Genomic DNA, 27,455 nt, shown 5'->3' on the forward strand with positions numbered 1-27,455 from the left:
CGTCCTGGACGTAAAAGATAGGGCCCATGGACATGTGCACCACAATGCTTTTCCTGCCGCTGATGCGGTAGACGCGCTTCTCGATGGCGTCTTGTTTCACGTCCTCCTTTGCCTTGTCGCGGTGTTCCTGATCTATGGTGTCGACAGCAGTCGATATAGAAGCCCCTATCTGCATGCCCGCGCCGATGCCGTATGCCGGGTTGACTCCTGCCTCGGGCGCAAACATCAGCACCGAGCCCACGGTGCTCAAGACGTTTAACCAGCCCCCTCATGTAGAACCGTAGTAGCTAAAGTCGCCCTTCACCTTGTTCCAAAACTTGTCCATGCGCCAGGCGAGCAGCTGCTGCTTGGCTTGGACGTGGTCTCGAAGAGAGGCGAACGACTCGTATATGTTGGCCATCTGCGCAACCAGGCTCCTCTTGGCCGCAGTCGACTTGCCGATGGCGTCCTCAAGGTCTTTGCTGTGTCGCTGGCTCTCTGTAGCGCTGTGTTGCGGTCTGCGAGCTCCCGCTCCAACGAAGCCTTGACAGACTCGAGCGCACCGAGAGCGTCGATCTCGTCGTCGACATCGACAAGCGACACGGCCGGATTGCTGACCAGGTTGAGCGGGCTCCCAAAGATGCCTGCGCCCGTCTGGCGGATGTAGAGGTCTTCGGTGCAGTTGAGGAGAAAGGCGTCCTGCTCGGCGCTGGCCAACGACTTGACCGGTCCGCCTCCTTCGCGCACCCTCTGGAGCTCGCCGACACACCGCCCGAGATATTCAGTCGTGCCGGCCAGCGGCACCGCCATATCCGACTCGGGATCCGCTTCGTTGTTGTACACCTGTGCGCCGAAACCTATCTGGTACTCGAACTTGACCTTCTGCGGCACCATCAAGAGCTGCGTAGCATTGCGGATCGAAGCAGGGCTCTCGATAGGAACAACCTCTGCCCCCTGAGTGATGGCGCTGGCGTCCGATGACTGGCCCGACAGCACCATCCGGCTGTCCTGGTACCTCTTCATCACAGCGACCGCCTCCGTGATCTTGTTGTCGAATCTCCACTCCTTGGCGAAGCTAATGCACGACAGGATATGCGGCGAGGTTATTTCGGTCATACGCCCCATCGACCCGGACGCTCCTCCGCTAACGACCGAAACCTCAATAGGGTCCGGCGGTGACACGCAGACTTTGCCGTCGCCGTCGGCCCAGACCAGAGCAGTCAAACTCTATGACTAGCTCGTCGCCGCTGTCGCCGAGGGGTATGGCGTAGATGCGGTTGGCCGTGATGCTGAGGATTCTCTCGCGGAAAGAGAAGTAGCTGCCGACGTAGATATACAGGTCCTCGACGTGTATCTCGACGTTCTTGGTCAGGGCGGCGCTGGAGTGGGTGCCCGTCTCGTCCACACGGAAGGACGCAGTGCCAGTGTAGGGAACAGTGGGGAGGCCCTTGTTGGGTGCCGTCAGATCACCCTTCAAGCTCTGGGCGAAGGGCATCAGTGTGACGGCGCGGTGGCCGACGAGGTACTTGGTGGTGTCGGAGCCGCGGTCGACGACACAGCGGTACAGGGGGGCCGAGGTAGGCTTAGATTCCAGGTTGGGAGCTATGTCACCTTCTCTTGCAACGGCTGCTGTCTGCCGATGCCGTACACTCTACTATGTTAGGCGCCTTTCGGAGAGCTGCTTAGATATTTGTAGAAGCTCGCTGCCGTGATTTCGTCAAGTCCCTAGCACTTTGACCCTTGCTCTTGTTCTGTTCTAGACGTCTTAGCGCAGCATGCACAGGTTCCTCTATTTCCTCAGCCGTGCTACACGAGACAGAGCTGTGGCCAATGGCTCGCCTAGAGAATGAATAGCTCTCCAGCTATAGGTAGGTACGCCGCGATGGTTTCAGCGGCTTTTGGGTTGCAAGCTAGGCAACTTGGGTATGCCTATCGACTCCCGTCAACGTCAACCTTGTCCTTGCGGCGGCCTTGGCTCGCAAATGCAATATGTAGAGGTCGGGGTTACATGCTCCCCTGAGGGTCGTTGACCGGCTGATGGCCGCATGTCAGTGCTCGTTCAGAAGCACAAAAAATCACCATGAAAGGCCTTGAATTTCTGGCTTTTAAGGTTGCTGGCCTGGGTGTATGCTCTGTATGGCAGCCGCGATCGATCACTCGAGTTGTTTGAGACAATTTGAAGTCCCGCATGCCCTATCGATCTTTCCTATTCGGGCCTCTATAACATTGGATGACTGGCCCTGGTGACAGGACTTGGCCACAATGACCAGCTCAATTCTATGACAACGGAAGCGGCAATTCCAAGGTAATTACACACTTCATCACTCCCACCCTCAGCATCATACTTGGCCACACAGCAGTTCAATTCACAAGTCAACTTGGCAAGTAGTTGTGGTTAGGGTTAAAATGGGCCAACGAATTCCGTATATCAAATTCTATTTCTATTCAGAGACAGGCCAAGTAACCAAGATAGGTCACCTGCGTTTGACGGGAGTAGGGAGAAGAGAGCGCCGCGGCTTGGGAGGAGCATCTAGATCGGTTTCTTGCAGACTAGGAGGACTAGAACTTAGACTCCCGAGGGGTGGTGCTCTGAGTGCCTTCGCAAGACTTGCACTCGTCATCTCGCCTGGCCTGTAGTTCTCGTCGGACGTGGGAGTGAGAATCCCGGCGGCGCCGCGGCTGCTCAGGTCGGTAGACGAGCCGTCGTCCTCCTCGCGGTGGTGTCCTCCCTCGTCCTCGACGGTAGTAGTCTCGGGGCCGGGCAAAGACTCGTCAACGTCGGCAGACCAGTCCGCGTCGTCGTCAGGCAGCCAGCCCTGCTGCTCGTCGCCTCCCACGGCCGTCGCTCCCTTGCGCTCGTGGAACAGCTCTTCCTCGTCTGCCGCCGGCTCGCTCGGTTTCGGAGGGAGCCAAGATTTGTCGTCCTCGGCAGACCAGTCCGCGTCATCGTCAGTGGGCGGCGACTGCGGCGGCTTGACTTCCTTGATCTTGTTCTTCAGGTACTCAATGATAGTCTTGGACTTGGACTTGTCCTCCGTCTGCTGCGCGACGCAGCGTCGGCAGCCCGTCTCCACCTTGACCGTGCTATAGGGATGGGACCACATGATGTCGCACGCCTCGAATCTCTCGCCGCGGTCAAACGCCCTCTCGGTAGGGCATGGCAGCAAGAGGTCTTGCCACATGTAGTGCCCGCAGGTGAAAATCACACGCCTATGAACGCACATGATGACCTGGAGATAGGGGGGGGTATCACCGTATGTTGCTATGCACGAAAGATCAGGTCTATACGGCCGTAAGGAGTCGCCACACCACAAGAGTAAACGAGAACCTGCATACTGGAGACGCAGTAGGCGTTATCTCTTTGATATACTCTTTAAAGCCGCCATTTCTGTTGAAACAGGCATGTCTGTTGTTCTAGAACATGCCTGACAATAACAAATAAGACTATTTAGTGTCAGCGTCCACAGAGAAAACGGGTGTTAGTTTGACAGCAACAAAGAAACTAGTCCAGGTGCCAGCCTTTCATGCCCAACAGCGCCCAACATAACAAGAAACAGTCAAAGAAGCAGCTCAACGGCTTCCCCCACAGAAATTGAAGTTAAACAGAAGGCAGAATACAACTACCAATAAGCGCCATTGTCATTGCCGCCCCGCAACGAGAGCCTTATCCAGCATTTTGCTCCGCAGAATATCGTCAAAGTCCCTCGCCCACACCAGCCTCGGCAGCGGCGACGAGATACCACCCTCCACCACGCGAGGCACAGTGAGCCCCAGACGGCGCAGCGTCTGCAGCAGCTTGCTGTCAGCCTTGTCGCCGTCGCCGTCGACCATGACCACGCCGACATCAGCGTCGAGCAGACACGCCAGATCCGTGACCGAGTCGCCGACATACACCACAACCTCTCTACTCCTCTCCTCATCCTCCTCCGCCGCCGACGCCCTCTTTAGTGACTGAAACGCCGCCAGCTTGTCCCCGGCGGTCAGAAGCGGCGGCGGCGGCGACTCGCCGTGCTCGGCAGGCGACAACGGCGACGGGCCCGTGATGCGGCCGTCAGGCCAGGAAACCTCGTTGACCCGCATCCCAGCAGCAAACCGCGCGGGAGTCTCGCCCAGGACGCCCTCGACAAACGCCCCAGACCAGTTCACACTGACAAGACCGAGGCGCCACCCATTCCCATCCCCATCCCCATCCCCATTCCTACCATCACCCCGCCGCCCTCCCACAGCTCCCCCGACCTCGTGGACAAACTCACGGAACCCTGCCCGGAGGTAGACGGCATCATCGCCGCCATCACCATCCCCTTTAAGTTTGACATCCCCAGCACCGCCCCCGGCAGCAGCCGCAACAGCCTTAGCACCAAAACGCAGTAAATCGGCCCTCCGCAGGCGGCGAAACAGGCCCGCCGCCGCGACGCGCGCCAGCGACGCCCGCTCGACAATACACAGGCTCTCGAGGAAGGCCAGTTCGCGCTCAAGAGCCAAAGCACCGCCACCATTATCACCATCATCATCGCCACTACCGGCAAGTCCATTGTCACCACCACCACTAGCACCACTAGCAGGGGAGCTGTACTTCCAGCTGGCGACGTGGCGCCGGTAGTCAGCGAGGTAGGCATCAACGACAGCGCGCCATGATTCCCTTTTTCTTCTTCTCTCGTCGCCGCCGCCGTCGTCGTCTTGATTGGCGATGGCGCGGTGTGCGAGGGCGGCGATGGTGTCGCGGCAGGTAATGGTGCCGTCAAAGTCGAGGACGATGAGGCCTTTCATTTTGATAATGGGGGGCGGTGGTGGTTGTGGTAGAGCGTTGAGATAGGGTGATGATGACGACACGTGTAAGTGAGAGCGTGAGCATGAGTGTAAACGTGAATGCAAGTGTGAGCGTAAGTGTGAGTATAAGTGCAAGTGTGCAGCGACGTGACTGCAATGCCTCGGCATATCACGGGGACTTGCGGCGACGGCGAGGGCAGCGAGACATCTCGGTCTTGGGACGGAGGTTATGATGATAAATGGCGGACCCCACATTTTGGCCACGGTGCAGGTTTAACGCTACAGCAGGGAGCAGGCGCAATCAAGAGATGGCTGCAGATATCCCGGCTCGAAGGCTTTTTTTGTACCTGTACCTTACATGTCGCCATGTGTGAATGAGTGAATGAGACGCTCCAGGTGCCCAGTTTGGATGGCCGACCAAGGCTGGCCAATTGCAGCTGCAGCACCGCGTATAAATACCAAGTATACTTCGAATAAATCTCCAAAAGCGCCCTCGCGCAATAACTACGCATGCCGGCCCATCCCATGATTCCATGGCCTTGTGCCTGCACAGCTGCGGCGTGCCGCTCTACACCAACCTCTGTTTTATTTTATTTTTGTTTTCGTGATGCAAAGGGTATCATCTATGTGGCCCATGGAACTCCAGACCTCCGAACCGGAGAGAAGCAAACCGCCAAACGCCGCCCCCCTGAGAATACCGTGTTGCAAACCTGCAAACTCAAATCACCCAAGGTTTTAAGCAATACAAGACAATTAAATGACGACGTCTTCCATCTGCACGTCGTCGTCGTCGTCGTCGTCGTCGGATGCCAGGTCCTCGTTCAGCTTTGGAGCGACCCCCTCGCCCTTGGGCTGGGAGCGGTTTTTGAGAATCATGTCTGCATATCCGGGCTTCAAAGACCACGTGTTGGCATAAGGTCCAGACCGGTGTAGAAGCGCAATCTTCTCCAGCGTCTGCCGAATGAAGGCCTCCGGCTGCGGGATCCTACCCCGGAGCGCCTTGATCGCCCAGTACTTGTACTGCGAGAAGCAGTCGGCAATCCTGTCCAGAAGCTTCTGCTCTTCCCAGCGAGCCACCTTGTTCTCCATCTTCTTCGCCTTGGTGGGCTTCTCCTTTGTTTTCTAGACGCCCTCGTGTCAGCATTGCAGCACAAGCACAAAATTAAAAGGAAGCATACGATGAAGTTGTCCAGGCTCTGGTTGCTGTTGAGCCCATTGGGTGGCAGGCCCGATTTGACGAGGTTGGTCTTCCTCGCTGCGTTGTCGGCCTCTTTCGAAATGCTCGACATGTACACGTCGGTTTCGATATTTTGCTCCGGCACACATGCCACTTCATGTTTGACAGTGCCGGTGACGGCGGTTTTCTCTGGGAAAAGGGTCAGCAGAATGTCTCTGGAGCAACAGTTCGGGCTGCTTCTCACTAGGGATAGCCCGTCGAGCGTACGGGACAAATCTCTTGCCCCGCTCCTGCGGTGGCTGCGGCTCGGCCATCTTCTGCTGCTGCTGACGGAGGAGGTGAGCCGGAATGCCCTGGGCAATAGCTGCCGCCTTCTCCTTGTTCTTGGCGGCATAGCTTGGCAGGTCTTGTTCACTGAAGATGAATGTGTTGTTGACTTCGTGGTTGGTGATGTCCATGTTATACTCTTTTGGTATGCTCTGGTGTTGTGCGAGGTCTGACCGAAGCAGCATTTGAAGTTTCTGTAAATAGGTACATATGCATGTTAGCATTCCAGTCATTGTCTATAGGCAATCCATCACCGGGCGCGGCTGACCAGGTTCCCGTTGGCGTCTTGCCACTGGCGAATCCGCCCAATCTTGATCTCGGCATCTTCGTCGAGCTTGGCCCACGCCTGCCACACGTAGGCAGGGAGACGCGCCAGGTACATGCGCCCATAAGGGTTGTTCTCGACGTTGGTGTCAAAGAATTCGAGGTCGGTTGACTCGTCGAGCTCGTCGTCGGCAAAGGGCGACTCGGCGACGTCGGGCTCCTGATTCACCTTTGCCGGTTCGGCCATCTTCTTGAGCTTACAAGCGCAGTCCGCGCGACTGTGGGCTGACTGGAATGATCTTTGCACGTGCTAAGTGGCTTGTTTAGTGTATGGCGAAGTGCGCGGTGTGGGATGTGGTTGTTTCCAGGTTGCCGGAAACAGGGCGAAATGCGGCGGCGAGAAAGCAGCACTTGAAGTGCAGGCCGTTGAAGACGCTGAGGTCAATAAAATGGGGCTCGGGCGGAATAAAGTGGAGACCCTATCCCTACCAACACCAGGGAAGGAAAGCGGGAGCGTGCTGCACCTTGCCCCGCAGACAAGGCCGCGCAACCAAATCCGACCGCAAACGAGATCGAAGAGAGCGCCTCGGAGAGGAAGAAAATGAAGAGGTGGCAAGAATATACCCTGTGCTGTAGCCGAGAGACACCGGTAATGGTGATGGGAGCGTGAATTGATTCTTTTCTTGCCCCGGAGGACTTGACGACGGGAATGGAAGAACAAAGAAATATCGCCTGTGAAAGATGACGGTTGCAGGACCTTATTGGGCGGATTTAGCGCGCGTTCACTTGAAAGCTGACCCGAGTATTTTCGCCTTCAGCTCACCCGACATCTCCTTCCCTTCAAATTCTCCCTCCCGCACCCCAAACGAACGCGTTCCTCCCTCTCGTCCCCTCCCCCCACAACACATAGCACTGCCTGTATGTACCCATCCCCCTTCGTCAATTGCCTCCATCCCAAAGAGATAGGAAACCAAAGGTCTGCCGCGCAGATGTCGGAGGAAGATCAGGAAATTATGGCGCGAATCAGCCGTGTCGCTGGCCACATCAATCGCCACAAGACTCAGCAGGCAGGGTTCACTCCGGTGCACGGCGCCCGGCCTCAGCGGAATCACAGCTTTGGAGCCTCGGGCTCGTGGCACCGTGGAGGCCATCCATACCGCAGCCATTACAGCCCCCGCGTGCAGCCCGTCCATCGCCACCGATCACTCGTCCTCAACAATACGTCACAATCCAGCAACGCCAACCCCGGCGACGCAGAGTCGGCAACCGCGTCGGACGCGTCTAGCCCTTCGTGGGTTACTAAAACCGACCGCCATCTTCAGTTGATCAACACTTCGATTTACGAGAAGGAGACGCAGGCACGGACGCGGGCCATCGAGCAAACACGCCGCCAAAAGCAAACGGCCAGAGATGAGCGTGAGCGAACTAAACTAATCAAACATTTACATCGCATGGCAAATGTTGTTAGCACAGGATCCGGACAGGCGAGCGAGCAGGCGCCCGCGGGCAAGTACGAGCTTGCCGTCCAGGGCATTCGCTTCCTCGTCGCTAAGAACGGCAGCAAGCTTGTCAAAGTTCCCGGTGCGTCAGGACTTCGGCTACTATGCTCGTTACATGCGCTCACACATGTGGATCTAGGTGACGGCAACTCGGCAAAGGCGACGCCAAAGATGGCAGTCGTCGGAGGGGTCAAATTCTACCGAAGCAAGAACGGGAACCTCTACCGACACGGAATCGTGAAGGCCCAGCGGTATGTGCGTCCGGGTTTTTGCGTGCAACAACTGACGCGAGCGTCTGGTAGACAAGCCGGAGCGGTTAAGAAGGTCGACGTGCCTTGCAAAGCGTTCTCCATGACCGGTAACTCCATTGTCCCCAACAAACTACGAGGCCCGAGACCATATCGGGTCGACTGGGATTCGGTAAGTCCGCGAATCCCCACTAACGCAGCCACAGGTTCCTGCACGATCGGGCCGCGATGCCGGTACATCCACGACCCGGAGAAGGTAGCTGCCTGCAAGGATTATTTACAACAAGGGGAGTGCGCCAACGGAGAGTCGTGTGATCTCTCGCATGACATCAAGGCGGAGCGAGCGCCGACTTGCCTGCACTTTGTGCGAGACAGTTGCACCAAGCCTCACTGCAGATATGCTCACGTGAAAGTTTCTCCAGCTGCCCCGGTATGTCAAGCGTTTGGACTCTACGGCTACTGCGACAAGGGCGCCAGCTGCCCTGACCGCCATGCTTTTGAGTGCCCTGACTTCAGCAACACGGGCGTCTGTAAATCCAAGGGCTGTAAGCTGCCCCACCGGGAGAGGGCAAGCGTCCTCCGCAGAGCGACCAACGCCCGAGAGGTATCCGGAAACGACGAGATGGAGGATGTCTCGAGCGACGACGACGGAGAGTCGGTGAATAGCGACGACGTGGACTCTGACGAGGTTGACGAGTTCATTGGCCAAGACGAGACGGGCGGTCTCGAGTTCTCGGAGCAGAAAGACTTCATCGAACTGTGATGGTGATAGTCTGCACTCCTACCTAATTCCTTCGCTTTGCGCTCTGCTCGCCGGCTCTTTTGCTTCGTTTCTCGATACCCCTTTGGCATTTTTTTTTCCCTTGCAAGTTCTCTTTTGATGGAGAGAGAAAGAGACAGGATGGGCCGACCACAAGGTCTGTGGTATACGCGGGCACAGAAGTGTGCTGCACCTTGCTTGACGGACGCCTTTGACGTGAAGTCATGGGCGCCGGACAAGGGAGAAGATGCGAGTTATTTCTAGGTGACGGACGCCTTTGACGTGAAGTCATGGGCGCCAGACAAGGAAGAAGGTGCGAGTTATTTCTAGATGTCTACCATAGAATCCTTAGAGGATTACTGAAAATTATGTACTGTATCGTGATGGCGTGTCTTGTCTTTTGTGACTAGGGGTCCGACATGAGCCGAAGCTTCGGCGACCGTTTTCCTGTCTGGCTTTGATTTGACGTGTGAAACCCCTCCCTCCCCCGAACCCCGCCCTACAGCTCGGCACGCCGCAGCGTGGTCTGCCGTCCTTGGCCTGGGCAGGCGGTCGGATGCTATACCCGGGCCGGTTGATGGTGTATGTACGTACCAAGGCGCACACGTCGTGTAACTGTCCAAGGTGCTGCCTGCCTGCTTGCCTGCACTGCACTGCACTGCTACTAACCCATCCATCCACCGCACCACACCATACCACACCACACCACGCCACGCCACGCCACGCCACGCTGTGTCCACGGTTCTCCATTACCAGAGACAAAGGTAAGATAGAAAGGTTAGATGGATGGATGGATGACCAATACTGGCGTCAGCTCCCCCTCCGCATTTTATTTGGCCCTTCTTTCTACCCTTCCTCTTCGGGCTAGGTGGGTGCCGGTATCCATCCCCGTTTCCCCGCTTCCATGTCTGTCTGTCTTCTGTCTATTCCCGTATCTTGTCTCCTTTTTCGGCTGGGTTCCTTTCGCGGCGTGGGATGGTTTCGATGGGGGGTTAGATGGCTAGGCAGGTTGGTAGGTCGGTAGGTACCGAGGGTGGTGGTTCCCTGGGTATTATGCCGCCCCGGGTATTCAGTCACGTACGTGTTCGTCGAGGTAAAGGGAAAAGGGAACGAGGCGGACTTCCGGCAGACGGCTTGTTAGTTCGTTCCTTAGTCACATACATACCCCAAAACGCCCCCCTCATAGCCGGTAGCCTATCCCGATTTCGAACGAGTTTACTTTATACCTATAGCTCCCACCACCCCACTCCACTCCGCTGCCCTTGGGAGGCGGGATACAGCGTGTTTCCCCTGTGCTGTGCTTAACTGTATGTGCTAGTAGTCTATATATATATATAGAGAGAGAGAGGTTATGTAGCTAGCTATCTCCGAATCCCTTCCCAGGCCCATCCTCCAATTTGCCTTCATCCCTGCCTCGGACTCGTTCCAATCCTTGATATCTGTGTGTATCAGAGGAGATGGGAACCCGTCTTCAATAGATTGAATAAATACCCTGAAGCAGCACGTTATTATTTTTGTTTTTTGGACATACATTATCTGTTTATTCTGTACTTGATGCCAAGGGGAGGGAATAGGAAAACAGCGGAGGATTATATATAACAACTCTGACCGTGTCTGGCGAATCGAAGAGACGGACGGTCGGTCAGGAGAGATGGCTGCTGCTGCCCCCAACGGCAACGGCAACGGCAACGGCAACGGCAACGGTAACGGCAACGGCAACAGCAACGGCAACGGCCACCATGCCGCCGCCGCCGAGGATGACACACCGCCCTTGTTCACCCTCAAGCCCGTCCCCGTCGAGAACCTGCGCCCACTGCGCGTCGTCGTCGTGGGCGCCGGGTTCGCGGGCATCCTGGCCGCTATCAGGTGGGTACCTACCTAGCTAGGCAGCTGAGTTCCCATGGTGGTGGTGGAAAGAAAGACAAAGAGAGAGAGAGATGTGTATCTTTTGAAGTCGTGGGAGTGGTATGATATGTGTGTGTGTGTGTGTGTGTGTGTGTGTGTGTGTGTGTATACAGCGAGCGCTAAGACAAGACGAAACTAGGATACCCGAGAAGCTGCGCAACATCGACCTGACCGTGTACGAGAAGAACGACGGCGTCGGCGGCGTGTGGTATGTAGGAGCAGCGCGGCAGCGTTTGAGCCATCTTGAGCCCCTTTGGAAAGGCAGCCGGACTTGAACTGCCCCCTCCCCCTGGCTTCCTAAACTTTTTGCTGACCAGCGGGGTGGAATTTGCGTGTTATCTAGGTTACTGAACAAATATCCTGGTATGCACGCCATAAACCCCTGAGAAGGCAAAGAGCTGGAACTAAGAGGGCTAACAAAGACATACAGGCGTTGCTTGCGACATCCCGTGTATGTGCTGCCCCCTTTACTATTACCATGCACCACCAGACAGAAAAACACGTCCAGGCCTGTTGACACAGACCATCGAATAAAAAGCCCACTCGTACCAGTACTCGTTCGCGCCCAACCCGCGCTGGTCCAACCTCTACGCGCCCGGCAGCGAGATCCGGCAGTACCTCGAGGACGTGGCGGCCAAGTTCGGCGCCACGCGCTTCATCAAGACGGCGCACGAGGTCGAGCACTGCGCCTGGGACGCCGCCGCGAAGCAGTGGTATGTTTCCCCCCCCCCCCCCCCCCCCCCCCTCTCTCTCTCCCCCTTTATCTGTTTGTGCCTCGGGGTTTAGGAACGGGGTGAGTGCATGTATGCATGGTAGCTTTGCTAAATACAGTTCACGGCGGCGCAGGAAGCTCCGCGTAAAGAACCTCGCCACGGGGGCCTCGTTCGACGACGCGGCGCACGTCGTGGTGACGGCGCGCGGGCAGCTCAATCAGGCCAAGTGGCCGGCGATCCCGGGGCTCGACAAGTTCCCGGGAAAGGTCATGCACTCGGGGGAGTGGGACGAGAGGTCAGCTGTTCCCCATCTCACGCAGCAGACAATACGAGGGGGTTTTCGTGTTTTGACTCGACTTGACAACAGCTACGACTTCGGCAACAAAAAGATCGGCGTCGTCGGCAACGGGAGCAGCGCGATCCAGATCATCCCGAGCCTGCAAAAGGTCGAGGGCGCGTCGCTGACGTGCTTCATGCGCTCGCCGACGTGGATCTCGTCGGCCTTTGGCGACCAGGCCATGGCGCTGCTCGGCCTCGACCCGGCTGTCACGGCGTGTGAGTTTTAGCCCCCCCCCCAGAACAAAAAGAAACTGACAAAAAAACAGTCACGCAAGAGCAGTGCGACACGCTCGCGGCCGACGCAGCACAGTACCTGCAGTTCCGCAAAGTGTTCGAGGACGGCGGCAACCTGATCCACGAGTCGACCGTCCTCAAAGCGCGGATGCAGACCGAGGTGGAGGCCGTGTTCAGGGCCGGCATGGCTTCGGCGCTGGCGGGAAACCCAGCGCTGGCCGCGGCACTGATCCCTAACTTCGCGCCGGGGTGCCGGCGGCTGACGCCGGGCAAGGGGTTCCTCGAGGCGCTGCTCGCGGAGAATGTCGAGACCGTGTTCGGGGATGGGATTGTCTGTGTTGGTGGTGGCTCTGAAGGGGGAGAGGGAGTGGTGGAGCTAGCCTCGGGGCGCCAAGTGACAAACGTCGACGTGCTGGTGTGCGCGACGGGGTTCCACGTGTCGGCGCCGCCGAGCTTCGAGGTGGTCGGGCGGGGCGGGCAGACGCTCGCACAGCGGTGGGCGGCGCTGCCCGAGAGCTACCTGTCAGTGGCGGTCGACGGGTTCCCCAACTACCTAATGATGTTTGGGCCCAACTCGGCGATCGGGTTCGGCAGCCTGACCAAGATCCTCGAGGCCGAGGCCGACTACGTGGTGGCGGCGATCCGCAAGCTGCAGAAGGAAGACTACGCGGCCATGGAGCCCAAGGCGGCGCGCGTGCGCGACTTCTCGGCCTACGTGGCCGCTTATTTTCGTAACACTGTCTACCTCGACGACTGCCGCAGCTGGTACCGCCGCGGCGACCACATTGTTGGCCTGTGGCCCGGGTCGACGCTGCACGCGCTCGAGGCGTTGCGGTCGCCGCGCTGGGAGGACTGGGTTTATGAGGCCGTCAGAGACCCAGAAGACGGGGGGTCTGACAACGCGCTGCGCTGGCTCGGCAACGGCTGGAGCACGACGCAGACCAGCGGCGACCCTTCGTGGTACATCAACCCGGACGAGGTCGAGATCCCCTACGGCAGCAGACCCGAGGAGAACCCTCGTTACAAGGCGCGGCCGTGGTCGTACTGAGATGCGCCCGTGGCTTTGGGGTTCTAGCGGAGACAAATATTTTCTCAAAAAAGGGTTAAGAAATATTTGAGATCACTATACTCGTTTGAGATCTTGTAGAGTTGAAATCTTGCAGAGCTGTAATTTTGTCTTTCATGTCAACAACACCTTGAAGGGGGCCAAGGCAGAAAAGAGGCCAGGAGCAGGGGTGAAGTCAGGGCAAGAGATTTGACAGTACACCCTTTCAGACCGAATTTCACCAGCGACTCATTCGGCTAGAAACTGGTATGAATAGAATGGCTCCTAGATACCTGCGGTAGGCAGTAAGCATGGCGCAAGTCAGTGAGAATCTTGCCTAACCAGGCGAGGAGAGGAGTGTCCATACAGTCTGTGCCCGAACTGATCTGAGCGCTCTTACTGCCGCGAGGTGAGAGAAAGTGAGGCAACTTCACGCGTACCGCAGTCGGGATATAGTACCTCGTTGGAGAAAAAAATCAACTTTTTGCTGCATATCGCATCCGCAGGCTACATGTCGTTTCTGGTCATGCCGATCCCAACCAACAACACCAAAGGGGCCGGGGAATTCCCCCACAGCTGCCGTCCCGAGCTGGATACAGAAAAACGCCAAGAAGCCGCTTTAAACACCCTGTTTGAACGTCCTTCCACTTGCCGTCTTGCGTTCCTTTTCTTCGCTGTCGGGCCTCGCTCTGCGTAGAACTGTGTGCGCGTGGTGTCAGCGACAACAAGCTGCCGAGTCTGGAAAAGGGGGTTGGGGGACTCACCTTGCAGAAAGTCTGCCGTCCGCCGTCTCATGCGAGAGTGGATATATGCCTTAGGAAGTAAGAGAGTTTAAGCATGCGATCAACTTTCCGGAAACTGGGAAGAAGTCGCCTACCTTGGAAGCCTTGATGTGGTAGTGGAAGTAGTCGCGGAAGGTCTGGATGTGCGAGATGACGTCGGGCATGCGCTGGGGCGTGAGGTGGCGAGGAAACAGAACTGGCCGACTTCTCGTCAGCACTCGGATGAAAAAAGGGGGGTTCCGTCTTGCAGTACATACCGAAGGTGACATATCCAACCTCTCCGGTGCCCGTGTTGTTGACGCCGGGCACGCCTTGCAGCTCCAGGGGGGGGTCGTTGCGGAAAAGGACCTGGGGGGCGTTCTGGATGGCGCGGCGGCGGGCGTCGACGAACTCCTGGATGAAGACCTTGCCGTAGACACGGTCCGTCTCCTCGCGGAAGATGGTACTAAAGATGACGGTGACGCGGTCGTGGCTGGCCTTGACGTAGATGGCCTCCTCCTCGCGGTACTGGATGGCCTTGACCGCGCCTCCCTCGCGCACACCCTGGGGGGCCTCCTCAGACGTGAACTTGGCGGCCTCCTCGCGCAGGCGGTAGTGCTCCTGGTAGGCCTGCTCGAAGGGGGCGGCCATGGCGTTGCGCTTGAGCAGGGAGATCTTGTTGACTAGCTCGTCGCGCGCCTCTTTCTCGGCGGGCAGGTTGTCGAGGTCAACGACGACGGAGAAGTCATAGCCGATCTCGGGGGCGACGACGTAGGGGCCGTACTCGCGGTTGAGGACCTGCTCGGCGCCGTAGCGCACGAGATCCTTGTAGCAGCGGATCTGCAACGACACCATGATCTTGGACTTGGACTCGGGCGTCGAGATGTGGAAGATGACGCCGTCAAAGTCGGACACGGTCTGGTCGATGGACACGGGCGGCGCTCTAGAAGTTGTCAGAAGTCAGTAGTTGTTCTTAATTCCAAGCCACGAAACGACCAAGGAATGGCCATGCCGTCATCAGCACAAGGGAGAGAGATGCAAGCATAATTACCCAGAGAACCGCTCCGTGAGCACCGCCTGTATTAGCACGTTCTGGTAGTCGAGCAGCAGCATCTTTGCTCAATTGCGCTGCGGGCCGGCCTTGTACTGTTGCTGTTGCTGTCGACGATGAGGGCGGTGGTGGGGCGGCGACCGTTCTGAGGTGGGAAGGCTGACGATGCGTGATGTGCTGCGGAGAGAGAGCACCCCAAGGACCCTAACCCCTGCAACTCCCGAACGTTACGGGGACCCCTGTTGAGGAGCTGCCCCGCAGTGAAGTTACCAGCCGCATCCGTGACCGCTGTAGTTGAAGCCACAGCACTAAGGCCAGGACATGGTGCAGGAACCTTGGTGGGTGAAGTGCTGTGCTGTGGCTGGTGCAAATTCTTATCTTATCGCAGCCAAAAAAAAAAAAAAAAAAAAAAAAAAAGTCGCGGAACTCGAAATCGCATCGCATTCCACCAGGACGCTAATGGACGACGACACACTGACATTGAGAACTGCGCTTGCCGTCAGACTCGGGGATTGACTGTTTCTGCCATCGCATCGCCAACATGGTAAAGTCCTATCTGTGAGTTGCATAACCAAAGGGCCCCTCCCCGAAGGAAGGAAGCCAAGCAGGGAAGGAAGCAAGCAGTGAAGGACACGCTCTGACCAGGTCGTGCGTGCCGTGTGTGATTGACAGCAAATTCGAGCCTTCCAAGTCGTTCGGCCTCGTCGCAACCAGCACCTCGAATCTCGTCTGGACCTCGGCCGCCAAGGACAAGTCGAGCACTGGCGCTGGCCATGCCGTTGTCGCCGCCAATGAGGAGGTGCTTGTGTGGCATGTCAAGAAGGGCGAGCTCCTCAGCCGCTGGCGCGACGACAACTGCCGCGCCCAGGTGACCGCCATCGCCCAGAGCCGCACCGACCCCGACCTGTTCGCCGTCGGCTACGACGACGGCAGCATCCGCCTGTGGGACAGCAAGATCGCCACCGCCGTCGTCAGCTTCAACGGCCACAAGTCGCCCATCACCGTGCTGGCCTTCGACAAGACCGGCGTGCGTCTCGCCAGCGGCGCCAAGGACACCGATGTCATCGTCTGGGATCTGATTGCCGAGGTCGGCCAGTACAAGCTGCGCGGCCACAAGGACCAGGTCACCGGCCTGCGCTTCGTCGAGCCAGAGACCCACGTGCAGACAGAAGGCGGCGACGACCTGGCCATGGTCGTCGACAGCGAGCCCGCCGACGGCTTCCTCCTCACAACCGGCAAGGACGCCCTGATCAAGCTCTGGGACCTGTCGTCGCGCCACTGCATCGAGACCCACGTGGCCCAGACCAACGGCGAGTGCTGGGCCCTAGGCGTGTCGCCCGACTCCAGCGGCTGTATCACGGCTGGCAACGACGGCGAGATGAAGGTGTGGGCTCTGGACATCGCCGCCCTGTCCTCGTCGGCCCAGAAGGTCGACCTCTCCCAGACCGTCAAGTTCCTCCGGGACAGGGGAACGCTGCACCGCCAGAGCAAGGAGAGGGCCGTCGAGGTCACCTTCCATCCCCGTCGCGACTATTTCGCCGTGCACGGAATCGAGAAGTCCGTCGAGGTCTGGAGGATGCGGACCGAGACCGAGGTCAAGAAGACCCTGGCCAGGAAGCGGAGGAGGAGGAGAGAGAAACTTGCCGCCACCAAAGGAAAAAAGGCAGCAGAGGGGGACCTGGATATGGGGGACGGCAAAGACGAGGCTGACGACGTCAACGACGCCGAGATATCAGACGTGTTCACGCAGCACGTCATAGTCCGAACTACTGGCAAAGTCCGCTCTGTCGACTGGGCCATGAGCCAGGGGAAGAAGGACCTCAAACTGCTAGTCGGAGGCACCAACAACCTGATCGAGCTTTACACCGTCGTTGGCAGGGATAAGCTTAAGACAAAAACCGACGCCCCCGACTACAACCGGGCCCTGGCCGTCGACCTTCCCGGACACCGCACAGACATCCGGTCCCTAGCCGTCAGCTCCGACGACAAGATGCTGGCATCTGCGGCCAACGGCTCGCTGAAGATCTGGAATATCCGCACCCAGACATGCATCCGCACCTTTGATTGCGGTTACGCCCTCTGCTGTGCTTTTCTGCCCGGCGACAAGGTGGTGGTGGTCGGGACGAAAGAGGGTGAGCTTCAGCTCTACGACGTAGCCTCGGCAACGTTGCTCGAGAGCGTCAACGCCCACGAGGGCAGCGCCATCTGGGCCTTGCAGGTCCACCCAGACGGAAGGTCGGTCGTGTCAGGAGGCGCCGACAAGACGGCCAAGTTTTGGGAGTTCAGGATCGTCCAAGAGCAGGTCTTGGGCACGACCAGGACAACGCCAAGACTCAAGCTCGTGCAGTCGAAGATACTCAAGGTGTCCGACGACATCCTCAGCCTACGCTTCTCTCCCGACTCCAAGCTCCTCGCTGTCGCCCTCCTCGACAGCACGGTAAAGGTCTTCTTCACCGACAGCTTGAAGCTGTACCTCAACCTCTACGGCCACAAACTCCCAGTCCTCAGCATGGACATTTCGTACGACAGCAAACTCATCGTCACCAGCTCAGCAGACAAGAACATTAGGATATGGGGCTTAGATTTCGGTGACTGTCACAAGGCGCTGTTCGGACACCAGGACAGTGTCCTGCAGGTCGCCTTTGTGCCGCACAACTCGGACGGCAACGGGCACCACTTTTTCAGCGCCAGCAAGGACCGGACCATCAAGTACTGGGACGCGGACAAGTTTGAGCAGATCCAGCGCATAGACGGCCACCACGGCGAGATCTGGGCGCTGGCCGTCAGCCACCACGGCCGCTTCCTTGTCAGCGCCAGTCACGACAAGAGCATCCGCGTGTGGGAGGAGACGGACGAGCAGATCTTCCTCGAGGAGGAGCGCGAGAAGGAGATTGAGGAGCTCTACGAGAACACGCTGACGACGTCGCTCGAGAACGACCCCGACACCGAGGACGCGGACCGCGAGGTGGGCGCGGCCAGCAAGCAGACGGTCGAGACGCTAATGGCGGGCGAGCGCATCGCCGAGGCGCTCACGCTCGGCATGGAGGACCTCAACACGATGCAGGAGTGGGAGGCAGCCAAGGTCAGCAACCCGCACCTGGCGCCGCCGCAGCGCCACACCATCTTCGTGGCCCTCGGCAACATCACCGCCGAGGTCTACGTCATGAGCGTGCTGCAGCGCATCAAGGCGTCGGCGCTGCACGACGCGCTGCTCGTGCTGCCCTTCGCCTCGGTGCCCATGCTCTTCACCTTCCTTAACCTCTTCGCCCTGCGCTCGCTCAACATCCCCCTCACGTGCCGCATCCTCTTCTTCATGCTCAAGACGCACCACCGCCAGATCGTCGCCTCGCGCACCATGCGCGCCATGCTCGACGGCACCCGCGCAAATATCCGCGCCGCCCTCAAGCGCCAGAAGGACGAGATGGGCTTCAACATCGCCGCCCTCCGCGTTGTTGGTCTGCAGCTCCAGGACATGAGCGTCAAGGAGTACGTCGACGACAAGTGGGACGCCGACGTCGAGGCCGCCAACGCCTCGGCCCTCCGCAAGCGCGCCTTTGTCCACGTGTCGTAGCAGCCCAGGCCAGGGCTGTTGGATCTAAATATAAAAGGAATGAAATAAGATGTTGGGAAAATAAAATAAAACATCATCTCTCTATATTTTTGTTGTTCGGTGTTCGTGTCGGTAGGTAGGTATGTTAAAATGGGTGGGCATGGAATGGAATGGAATGGAATGGGTTCATTGGTTTATTTTTCCCGGAGCTGCGGTTTAAACAGAACCGAAATAAAATAAAACTAAAGTACCTAATCTGTTCAGCGTGAGGATATGATATGTATCGTTGTTGCAAGCAGTATGACATGGCGATGTCGTCTCCTTTCCGTCCTCCTACAGTACCTACCTAGGTAAGTAATAAAGCGACTTCAGTGTCTACGCAAAACCCTTCCATTCTTCACCCCATCTCGTGTTCACGTCTGTCTCTGTCTCTGCCTCTATCTCTCTCAGCAACCCACGACTTAACTACCCCCATCCTCACCACAACCACCACCAGCTGTCACTCCAGTCCCGGCCCCAGTCCCAGTCCCAGTCCCAGCAGCAGCAGCAGCAGCGGCAGGAACCAAGTCCCGCCAGATCCTCACAATTTGCAACTTCTCCCACCCGGCCTGCTTCCCGCTCAAACCAACCGTCTCGGCCCTCCAGGGCCGTCCTTCAGAGTCCGTGTCCCACGTGCGCACGCGCGCCTTGACCTCGTCGGGCCGGTTGCCTGCGCACAGCAGCACGTATGCGCAGCCGCGCGCCGCTGATAAAGTGAGGGGCAGCGCCGCGAGCAGCCGCTCCGTCGTCTCCATGCCGTCGCGCCCGCCCGCGTACGACAGCGCGAGCAGGTGCGAGTCCTCTTCAAATGTTGTCTTTCTCTCAATAATATCAGGTGAGGTTTCTGGCGGTGGTGGTGGTAGTGGCAGCGCCTCGGTCGGCACGTACGGCGGGTTGAAGACGAGCACGTCGACGACGCCAGCGCGCAGCGGCGCGGCGAGGTCGCCTTGCACCGCGTCGAGGAAACACCCTGCCCCTGAAGAGGAAGAGGAAACGGCCTTGGCGGCCGTCGCGGCCGTCGCGTCGCACGCGAAGCGGTTCACGTCGACGGCGGCCGCCAGCACGTCGGCGCGCCCGAAGATGGCGCGCGCGTGCGCTGCCAGGAACGCCACCACGACGCCCGACCCCGGGCCAACTTCCAGGACTAGTGGTGCGGGTGTTGTTTTTGTGGATGTGGATGTGGAAGTGGGTGTTGCGGAAGGGGTAGAAGGGCCGAAGCGCGAGGCCAGAAATGCCGTCTCGCTTGCTGACGATAGCGTGTCCAGCAGCAGGAACGAGTCCTCGGCCGGCTCGTACACGCGCGCGTACGGCACGTGCGATGTGTCGGGCGTGGGCAGCATTTTTTCTGGTCGGGCTTTTGTTCTTGCGGAGATGGGTGTGCGCGGGCGGCCGGGCAAATGGAAAAGGGGGCGAGGGCGAGATATCTGAAGGAAAAAAAAAGGGGGTTGGAGATTGCTTCACCCTTTTTTGGGGGTGCGGACGTGTGCTGTGCTGTGATTTTGGCCGGCAGGTTGTCCCAGGAGACGGAATGAAATATTTTAGGCAACTAACTGATGGCACGTGATTAGCTCAGGACCACATGATGCCATTGTCTCTTTACTCCCCCATCATGCACTTTTCGCAGACGTGATGTAGGTAAGGTATGTGAATAGATGCTCCTTGCTGCCCGTAAGCTTAGGGGGCGTGTGTTTGTGGCGGGCGGGGGTTGTCTTGGGATTCTTCTACTTGATATCTTGCGGCGCCAGTTTGCCCCTGTGTAAGTAGGTAGGTACCCCTCTTGCAACACCAAGACAGCGCAAATTTAAGATCCTCGCCCAGAAAAAGAGAGCCAGCCATCAAATGAGTCTCTCCATCTTCCGCCGCAGACAGGAGCGAGACCAGTCCTCACACCTCCACCATGTACAAACACACCGCAGCAACTCAACCCAACTCACCTCAACCCATCCTCCCAGCAACCAAACCCCTATCTTAACCCGCGTCCCGTCACTCACATAACACAGCACGTGAAATCCACACCCGGGTCGCCGCGTCCCGGCCCAGCGCCGGCCCTCACACCGCGGCGCACGCCCACCACAACACGAACAGCATTCCGATCGTAAGCCCCGCGCAGGTCGCACACGGGACACGGCTCGCAGTAGACGACGAACGGGCCGCGCGGCGCCGGCTTGGCTCCGCGGCGCGCGTACATACACGTGCCGTCGTTGCCGAAGAAGGAAGGGCACGTCGTGAAGCCCATGCCCGGGCCGCAGGGCTGGCAGATGCGCGCCCACGTGTGCCGGCAGGTGGGGTCGGTGTAGTGTTCTGAGATGCACATTTTTCGTTATCTCTCTCTTTTTGTGTTGTGTTGTGTGTTGTTGCTGGCTGTCTTGGATGTATTTCTTCCTTCCACCCTGCTTTGTTGGTTGGATTCACGCTGGAGAAAACGCAGGGGGAGGGTGGTTGGTTGGTTGGTTGGTTGTATTAGTTCGTGTGCCGCGATGTCATAAATGCAACCGAGGCTTGCTTTCCTGTGTAGGAAAGTTGACTCCCGTCGTAGGTAAGGTAGGTGTGTTCTGCGGCAGCGGCCCTCGAGGAGTTTCTCGCGTTGCTTTGGCTGTGGAATTCCGCGGAGAAGGAAAGAACGAAAGAGAGATGCGGAGCGATAACCTCTCTCCTTCCGAGCGCGGGCCGATCTTTTAAACGCCTCTGGCTATTTATTTCTTCGTCTGTCGAGCTGGGAGGAAGGTGTTGTAGTAATCCAGACACGGAAGGCGCAACTGGGGGATATGAGAACTGGCGCCTGTCGAGGAAGCGACACCAAAGAAAGCGCAGAGGTGAATGCCGCAGGAGGTGCTAGTTAGTACCTTGGCCAAAACATGCTCGAGCTCACCGCACGATTTTAATCACTGGGCCCTCGTCCCCTCGACACGAAGTGGTGCCAGACGGCACGGCGCAAACAAGACCGGTGGACATCCGGATGGATGAATGAACACAACTAGACGGGTGACACACGACGTTGAGACGACAGCCACGGCCGTCGGAAGAAGAATAAGTGTGGGACACTCACTCGTCCACATGAAAATGTACTTGTATAGGTATTCCCAACAAGAGTAATCTAACAAGACAAAAAACAGCCCACTGCAGACCTTAAGCAGAGGAATCCTCGCCAGGAAGCCAAATCGCTATGATCCAACTCAACTCCGCCCCAAAAACGCAAAGCCAAAACCGACCACGTCGTTTATCCGGGGTATGTTGGGTGTAAATGTAAATGTAAGTAAGTAATAACTGCAACGCGGAGAGAGAAAAAAGAGCACAAATCAGGATCATGTTGAACTCATCTCATGCCTCATCATTCAAAAAATTCACCCAATATCATCTCGCAACGTCGTCCTGCTGCTCCCCGACCCGACAATGTCCTCGGGCACCGACTCGGTCTCCTCGTCGACCCTGGCCATGAGGCGCTCCAGCATGGACTCGATGCGCTGAGTGCTCTCCTCGAGGGCCTCGAGGCGCGTCGTGATGGCGCTGACCTCGTCGCTCTCGCTGAGCACGCCCTGCAGCTCCGCCCTGAGCCCGGGGAACGGCGCGATGCTGTCGCGCCGGTTCAGCGTCTTGCCCTGGTGGTTCGGCGTCTTCGGCGTCAACCCTCCTCCCGTTGCGGTTCCTGGTGTTGCTGCCGCCGGCGCCAGCCCAAACGCCGGGGGCTGGTTCCCTGCCGCGTCGAGCGTGCCGTGCCGCGTGAACTGGCGGCGGATGAGGTTCCTCGTCAGGTCGTCGTCGGTGGCGATCTCGCTCAGCACCGAGTCGGGCGGCGGCGTGTCGAAGACGGTCGAGAAGTCGTTGGACGACGAGAAGCCCCACTTCTCCCAGAACCACGGGCGCGGCTTGCGCGGCTTACCGCTGCCGTCGTGGCTCACGATGCTCGACCGCGGCGTCTCCAGCGACTGGGGCCACAGCATGCGGCGCTCGGCGATGGCGATGATCAGGAGGAGGGGGAGGTTGATCAGGCGCACGCTGAAGACGTGGATCTTGTGGAACCAGCGGGGCGACACGCAGAACTTGAGCGGTAGGAAGATTAGGATGGCGAGGATGTTGAAAGGAGGCTGGTAGGCAAAGATGGCGTCGGCCTTGACTCCCTCCAGAGTTAACACCGCCCGGCGGAACTGGATCTCGGCAGACGCATTGGACGCGATGTTGCTGAACGTTGTGGACAGCATCGACACGAGGATGGTGAGGAAGAGCGTGTTGCCGAGAAAGGCAAAGGCGACCATCAGCGACGGGCCAAGAATTTCGTGGAAATCAGTCTAGGTTTGATTAGCCATGTATCCTTAAAGCGGCACCCAGGCGTATATGTGGGCACGAACCGAGTGTTGGATGCCGGAGCCATCCAGGCCAAACCAGATGTAAATCATCCACTTACTGATAGTCCTGCAGGGGTTGTCAGTGGTGTGGCGTCCGGATTGACGAGGTCAGAACTCACACGGCGGGGAAGATTCCATTGCCAAGCCAGACCAATGACAGCAAGAAACCAAAGAAGCACCAGGCAGCCAGGGCGGTGAGCGCAGTGAAGTCGGACATCATGGCTCGGAGGGCCAGAAAGACCATGTTGTCCGAGAGGAGGTTGAAAGCCAGGCGAGGAATGAGCACCGGGGCCGCCATGGCCATGACGTCCAGGGCCTGTTGGGCCGGGCCGATGCCGCCAGTCTTCCAGCCGTACACGCGCAGGGCCAGATATATCCAGTAGATGGCCGCGAAGGTCACGTCGAGAAACGACCAGAGATTCTGCGTGTAGACTCGCCTACAAGGTTGGGGTCAGAAACCAACTCACCGAGGACGGTAGATTGTAAAGAAAAGGGAGGAGGGGGGAACTCACCACCCGTGCTCGAGGATGGTGGCAAACTGGTCCAGGACCCAGCCGCCGGCGTAGACGGTGAAGCACACCTCCAGGGTGCTAAACTGGCTGGCATCCCTCTCGGTCATGAAGGCGACGTAGAGGCCGAGCAGGATGACGAACTGGATAATCTCGAGCATGTTCCTGGTGCGCGGGACAATGAGGCGGTACTGGTTCAGCAGCGGGGCCTCGCGCGGGTTGTACAGCGAGATGGGCCGCTGCTTGTAGCGGTCGGGGATCAGGTCCAGCCAGCTCGACGGCGTGTAGATGACGCGGCCCTCGTAGATGGCGTCGACGCTGAATTCTGCTTAGCACACAGGAGGGACAGAGATAGGGAGGGGGCTCACATCTTCTGACACGAGGTCGAGCTGAGAAACAGCCTGCTCTCGCTGAGAATGGCAACCTCGAGGGCCGGGATGGTGCGGTGCCAGGTGACCGACTGGTGGACGTCGGGGCGGATCTCGTCGGGGCAGTTCTGGAAGGGCTCGAAGCCGGCGATGAGCACGTGGGCCAGCACGAGCAGGTTGTCGGGGCCCTCGTTGTCCTCGTTGAAGCGGCGCAGGATGCGCGTGGCGATGAGCTCGCACAGCATGGCGCGGGTGAAGTTGACATTCTGGCGGTTGCTCAGGTGCGACTGCTCATCGAGGAAGTGGGCGCGGTTGATGAGGAGGCAGTAGACTGGGCGTGTCAGATTTTTTTCATCTTCCTTTCTTTTTTTCTTCTTTTCTTATATATATTTATAATGGAAAGAAACGTACCAATAGAAATGTCATCCTGCTCGTACAGCTTATCAACCAAAGGCCGCACGACCGAGACGTTGATGCGCACGTCGCGCAGCTGGTCGAGACTGAGGTAGTCCTCGATGACCGAGATGATGTCGCGGCGGATGCGGTGGATGTTTGTGTAGACGGGCAACTGCGTGTGCGTGTCCGTGTGGCAGCAAAAGACGTTGCGGTCCAGCTCGTGCGGGAACGTTGCCCGGTGCTGCAGGAGCGGCCGTCGCTCCGGCGGCTCCTCGATGCGCAGCGACGTCGCCCGCGCCCCTGTCGCCAGCCGCTGCTGTTGCTGCTGCTCCATGTCTCACGTCTCTCTCTTTCCCTTGACGCTTACTCCCTCGGCCTCCGACAGCCTAAGGCGCCGCGCACCAAGGGAATAATTTAGGTAATGCCAAGAGACAGCCTTCTTCTCTCGCGAAACCGTTAGCTCGGGGAAAAAAGGTTTAAAATGTGGGATCGCGGTCGTCAGCACCGGCAGCCCGAGAAAAAAGACAGTCTCCGTAAATAAAGATGATAAAAGCTAGTTCAGTTTGACTGAAAAAACATCTAGAGTATTGTTTGAAGTTGAACGGCAAAATGACGGCGCGGGGGGCAACCTAAGGTAGGCTCGTCTATGATATCATCTTGTCGATTGGACGATGGCATAATAATTTCTCACCCGTCCCTTTAATACCTTACCTAGCACCGTCTCATCCCCCAAAACGGCTGGCACGTTTGGCACTCTAGCATGTTGGTTAGCGCCGCAGTTGCACAGTCCAGCCGTGCCCCTCAGCACTCAACAGAGATCCGGATCTGGTTCGTGCCCTGCCGTGCCCCACTGATGGGTTCCCGGGTCCAATGGGCTGGGGATTCTTTCTCAGTGGCTTGCTTCACTGAGTGAGTTAGTTACAGGCTTCGGAAGCCGTTTTTTTTTCGTTGCATTACCACACCCGGCATTCCAAACCTCATGTTACAAAGCCGATATGAGGCGTTTTCTTTGTCTCTACTAAGTAATAATTTCTCGTGACCATACCCGCTACGCCGTTGCTCGGAAAAAGCCTCGTGTGGAAAACATGGGAGACGCAGCAGCTGAGCTAGGTCGAACCCAACGACCCGCCGGTTGCCATCTGAGACGTGCATGAGATAAGCAAAGCTTCATCGCTTATCTCGCAGAATTGCGAATCCGGGGCACACCTGGGCTCACTCCCACGGATTCCTCAAGCTACAGATTTATAATGCATACCTACCTACCTATGAACCTCGGGCGTATGAGGGATATAAATACGGGCTGCCTCCGACCACCACCACCCACCAACCCGTAAGGGTTTCACTGGTCGGCTGAGATCTCGGGACGCTGTTGGTGACTTGGTGCGGCTTCTCTTCCACTCCGTACCGTGCTGTATTACCAACCTTCTGGCACAGCCTCTTCGATTGGTCTCTTGTCATCCGCCCCACAGCATTGCCATGCGAATCATTGCACTGGACCAAGTTGAGCCGAGGTCGCAGCTGCCAGTTGGGGAGTGACTAAATATTTACTGTCCTTCCTCCCTTGCATTGACCATTGATAATGGTACTCTTAAGCCTTCGACATTCTTGCCCAAGAATGAACCTCGCCACAACTCAACAGAGAGCCAATGCTAGCCTGTTTCTCCCTGTATTTGTATTGGTTTGACAGTTGCTGCATAACACGTTAGTAATGGGTTATATGGAGTAGACTTGCCAACTACGTCGGTATTGACTTGAACTGTCAAAAGTGCAACAAGTGATATCTAAGAACATAAGAGCAGCTCCCTGCCATTGACGCCGGCGTGAGGCGCTATTTCGGCCATCGAGCAGCTCCCTTACAGAAGTCAAGAGCTGTCTTTTCCTGCCGGCGGCCAATGCCCCATAAAGCTCTAGAACAAGCCAAACAGGACGTCCTACCGCTCTCCTCCCAAACCGAACCAAGCGGGCCGAGCGACATACGGGACGGAGGCAAGACTTCAAGTTTTGTATTGGCTAATTCACATGGGGTTTATGGACAGTGGTACAATTATAAGGGAACTTTTGCGCTTGCAATTCTAGAGGCCTGTCTATTGAGCCTTGGACGCGACAATCTCTGGAGGGTCGTTAGTTAGCCAGAAAGCCGCTTAAGCTGCAACGGGGGTGACAAAGACTTACTCTCGACGTCAGCCACGCTCTGCTGGAGGATCTGCTGCAAGACCTTGGGGTTCTCCAACTCCTTCTGCACCTTGGCAATGATGGACTGGGCAAGCTCCTTCTGTTGCCGTTGCTTCACCTGACCCTCGTACCGCACCCACGAGTCAAGTACAGTCTTGGCCTCGGCAGCCAGTGCCGTCTTCTGCTCGAGCTCGTACGCCTCAGCCTCGAGCTTGGCGGTTTCCTAAAGCGAGCACACCATCGTCAGTCTGAGACGGCATACACCCGCAATGCCTCGCCACGGGCACATGAAGCCACGGCGGACAGGCCGTACCTTGGACACATCGAACAGGGACTTGGTAATCTCGACGACGCTCGACATCTGCTGGACATCGTCGATGCGGCTCTTGACGGCCTGGGTGTGGTCGTCGCGGGCCGAGTTGAGGACTCCCTTAATCTTGGCGTTCTGCGCCTCAGCCCACTCCTTGTACATAGGGCCACCGTACTTGATCAGGCCGCCCCAGACGCTGAGCAGGCAGAAGGCGACGACTGTCTCCTCGTTGACGACATAGTACTCGTTGCTGATGGCGTAGATGGAGGCACCGGCAGCCGACGACAGGATGGCCGTCTTGGAGAGGAGGCTGCTGCCAGGGAGTGAGTCGATGATGGAGTGGGCCTTGGACTTGGGGTCGGCCGCGGGCACGTTGGTCGACGAGCTGCTGCGCGACGACGCGAGGGCCGAGACGGCGGGCAGGACAGCGCGCGGAGCGGAGATGGTCGGTCGGAGGCGGGCGGCCCCTACGGCGGCAGCAGCACGCGGTTGCTTCTCGTCAGCGACTCTCCTCCTCAATTGGCCTTGGCCCTGCATCGCCCGGATCCAATGAATTCAGCCTACTCACCGACAGCACTTCTCGCCAAACGGGACGCCATTGTGGAAATGCGGGACGTGGATTGGGTGACGACGTTGGACGTTGCGAATGCTGCGAGACCCGAATTGAGGTTTTATCGGAATGGGCAACTTGTCCGAGTTCCA

The 27,455-nt window shown here is 57.9% G+C and overlaps 12 protein-coding genes across 12 annotated transcripts; 3 read left to right on the forward strand and 9 right to left on the reverse strand.

Moving 5' to 3' along the window:
* Positions 1 to 35: 35 nt before the first annotated feature.
* Positions 36 to 1,496, reverse strand: B0T26DRAFT_272701 (uncharacterized protein). The gene has a single exon (XM_060434110.1). It carries the CDS (start codon positions 1,102 to 1,104, stop codon positions 301 to 303), a length of 804 nt encoding a protein of 267 aa, XP_060295781.1. The 5' UTR covers positions 1,105 to 1,496; the 3' UTR covers positions 36 to 300.
* Positions 1,497 to 3,029: 1,533 nt separating this feature from the next.
* On the reverse strand, positions 3,030 to 3,203 carry B0T26DRAFT_612917 (uncharacterized protein; the record flags this gene model as incomplete). Its single annotated transcript, XM_060435926.1, has 1 exon — positions 3,030 to 3,203. A coding segment is annotated over one exon (174 nt), but the record flags the coding sequence as incomplete, so codon positions are not given.
* A 415-nt stretch (positions 3,204 to 3,618) lies between these two features.
* B0T26DRAFT_751115 (uncharacterized protein) lies at positions 3,619 to 4,746 on the reverse strand (the record flags this gene model as incomplete). The annotated part of the gene is made up of 1 exon (XM_060445332.1): positions 3,619 to 4,746. The coding sequence occupies one exon, from the start codon at positions 4,744 to 4,746 to the stop codon at positions 3,619 to 3,621; it is 1,128 nt and encodes a 375-aa protein (XP_060295783.1).
* Positions 4,747 to 5,499: 753 nt separating this feature from the next.
* Positions 5,500 to 6,761, reverse strand: B0T26DRAFT_675377 (transcription initiation factor IIF, beta subunit-domain-containing protein; the record flags this gene model as incomplete). The annotated part of the gene is made up of 4 exons (XM_060439823.1): positions 5,500 to 5,868; positions 5,925 to 6,112; positions 6,168 to 6,444; positions 6,519 to 6,761. The coding sequence occupies 4 exons, from the start codon at positions 6,759 to 6,761 to the stop codon at positions 5,500 to 5,502; spliced, it is 1,077 nt and encodes a 358-aa protein (XP_060295784.1).
* Positions 6,762 to 7,503: 742 nt separating this feature from the next.
* On the forward strand, positions 7,504 to 9,024 carry B0T26DRAFT_740578 (uncharacterized protein; the record flags this gene model as incomplete). Its single annotated transcript, XM_060443860.1, has 2 exons — positions 7,504 to 8,095; positions 8,153 to 9,024. 2 exons carry the CDS (start codon positions 7,504 to 7,506, stop codon positions 9,022 to 9,024), a joined length of 1,464 nt encoding a protein of 487 aa, XP_060295785.1.
* A 1,475-nt stretch (positions 9,025 to 10,499) lies between these two features.
* B0T26DRAFT_273474 (uncharacterized protein) lies at positions 10,500 to 13,514 on the forward strand. The gene is made up of 8 exons (XM_060434115.1): positions 10,500 to 10,887; positions 11,066 to 11,134; positions 11,270 to 11,289; positions 11,357 to 11,377; positions 11,465 to 11,639; positions 11,773 to 11,934; positions 12,007 to 12,194; positions 12,245 to 13,514. Exons 1-8 carry the CDS (start codon positions 10,673 to 10,675, stop codon positions 13,258 to 13,260), a joined length of 1,866 nt encoding a protein of 621 aa, XP_060295786.1. The 5' UTR covers positions 10,500 to 10,672; the 3' UTR covers positions 13,261 to 13,514.
* Positions 13,515 to 13,620: 106 nt separating this feature from the next.
* Positions 13,621 to 15,472, reverse strand: B0T26DRAFT_707989 (Arp2/3 complex, 34 kd subunit p34-Arc-domain-containing protein). Its single transcript, XM_060441877.1, has 3 exons — positions 15,070 to 15,472; positions 14,297 to 14,961; positions 13,621 to 14,235 (listed from the first exon to the last, which is right to left on the reverse strand). The coding sequence occupies exons 1-3, from the start codon at positions 15,129 to 15,131 to the stop codon at positions 14,072 to 14,074; spliced, it is 891 nt and encodes a 296-aa protein (XP_060295787.1). The 5' UTR covers positions 15,132 to 15,472; the 3' UTR covers positions 13,621 to 14,071.
* A 2-nt stretch (positions 15,473 to 15,474) lies between these two features.
* Positions 15,475 to 18,868, forward strand: B0T26DRAFT_707991 (uncharacterized protein). Its single transcript, XM_060441878.1, has 2 exons — positions 15,475 to 15,627; positions 15,742 to 18,868. The coding sequence occupies exons 1-2, from the start codon at positions 15,611 to 15,613 to the stop codon at positions 18,638 to 18,640; spliced, it is 2,916 nt and encodes a 971-aa protein (XP_060295788.1). The 5' UTR covers positions 15,475 to 15,610; the 3' UTR covers positions 18,641 to 18,868.
* Positions 18,869 to 19,188: 320 nt separating this feature from the next.
* B0T26DRAFT_613848 (uncharacterized protein) lies at positions 19,189 to 19,998 on the reverse strand (the record flags this gene model as incomplete). The annotated part of the gene is made up of 1 exon (XM_060435944.1): positions 19,189 to 19,998. A coding segment is annotated over one exon (810 nt), but the record flags the coding sequence as incomplete, so codon positions are not given.
* A 647-nt stretch (positions 19,999 to 20,645) lies between these two features.
* B0T26DRAFT_647829 (uncharacterized protein) lies at positions 20,646 to 20,972 on the reverse strand (the record flags this gene model as incomplete). Its single annotated transcript, XM_060437941.1, has 1 exon — positions 20,646 to 20,972. The coding sequence occupies one exon, from the start codon at positions 20,970 to 20,972 to the stop codon at positions 20,646 to 20,648; it is 327 nt and encodes a 108-aa protein (XP_060295790.1).
* A 714-nt stretch (positions 20,973 to 21,686) lies between these two features.
* B0T26DRAFT_707997 (uncharacterized protein) lies at positions 21,687 to 25,020 on the reverse strand. The gene is made up of 6 exons (XM_060441879.1): positions 24,287 to 25,020; positions 23,876 to 24,206; positions 23,511 to 23,825; positions 23,118 to 23,435; positions 23,002 to 23,065; positions 21,687 to 22,941 (listed from the first exon to the last, which is right to left on the reverse strand). The coding sequence occupies exons 1-6, from the start codon at positions 24,603 to 24,605 to the stop codon at positions 22,000 to 22,002; spliced, it is 2,289 nt and encodes a 762-aa protein (XP_060295791.1). The 5' UTR covers positions 24,606 to 25,020; the 3' UTR covers positions 21,687 to 21,999.
* Positions 25,021 to 26,355: 1,335 nt separating this feature from the next.
* B0T26DRAFT_751124 (ATP synthase subunit 4) lies at positions 26,356 to 27,352 on the reverse strand (the record flags this gene model as incomplete). Its single annotated transcript, XM_060445333.1, has 4 exons — positions 26,356 to 26,381; positions 26,444 to 26,666; positions 26,757 to 27,220; positions 27,322 to 27,352. 4 exons carry the CDS (start codon positions 27,350 to 27,352, stop codon positions 26,356 to 26,358), a joined length of 744 nt encoding a protein of 247 aa, XP_060295792.1.
* Between the last annotated feature and the right edge of the window lie 103 nt (positions 27,353 to 27,455).

The sequence above is a fragment of the Lasiosphaeria miniovina genome (genome assembly GCF_030549165.1).
Source record: "Lasiosphaeria miniovina strain SMH2392-1A chromosome Unknown B0T26scaffold_4, whole genome shotgun sequence".
NCBI classification, from domain to species: domain Eukaryota; kingdom Fungi; phylum Ascomycota; class Sordariomycetes; order Sordariales; family Lasiosphaeriaceae; genus Lasiosphaeria; species Lasiosphaeria miniovina.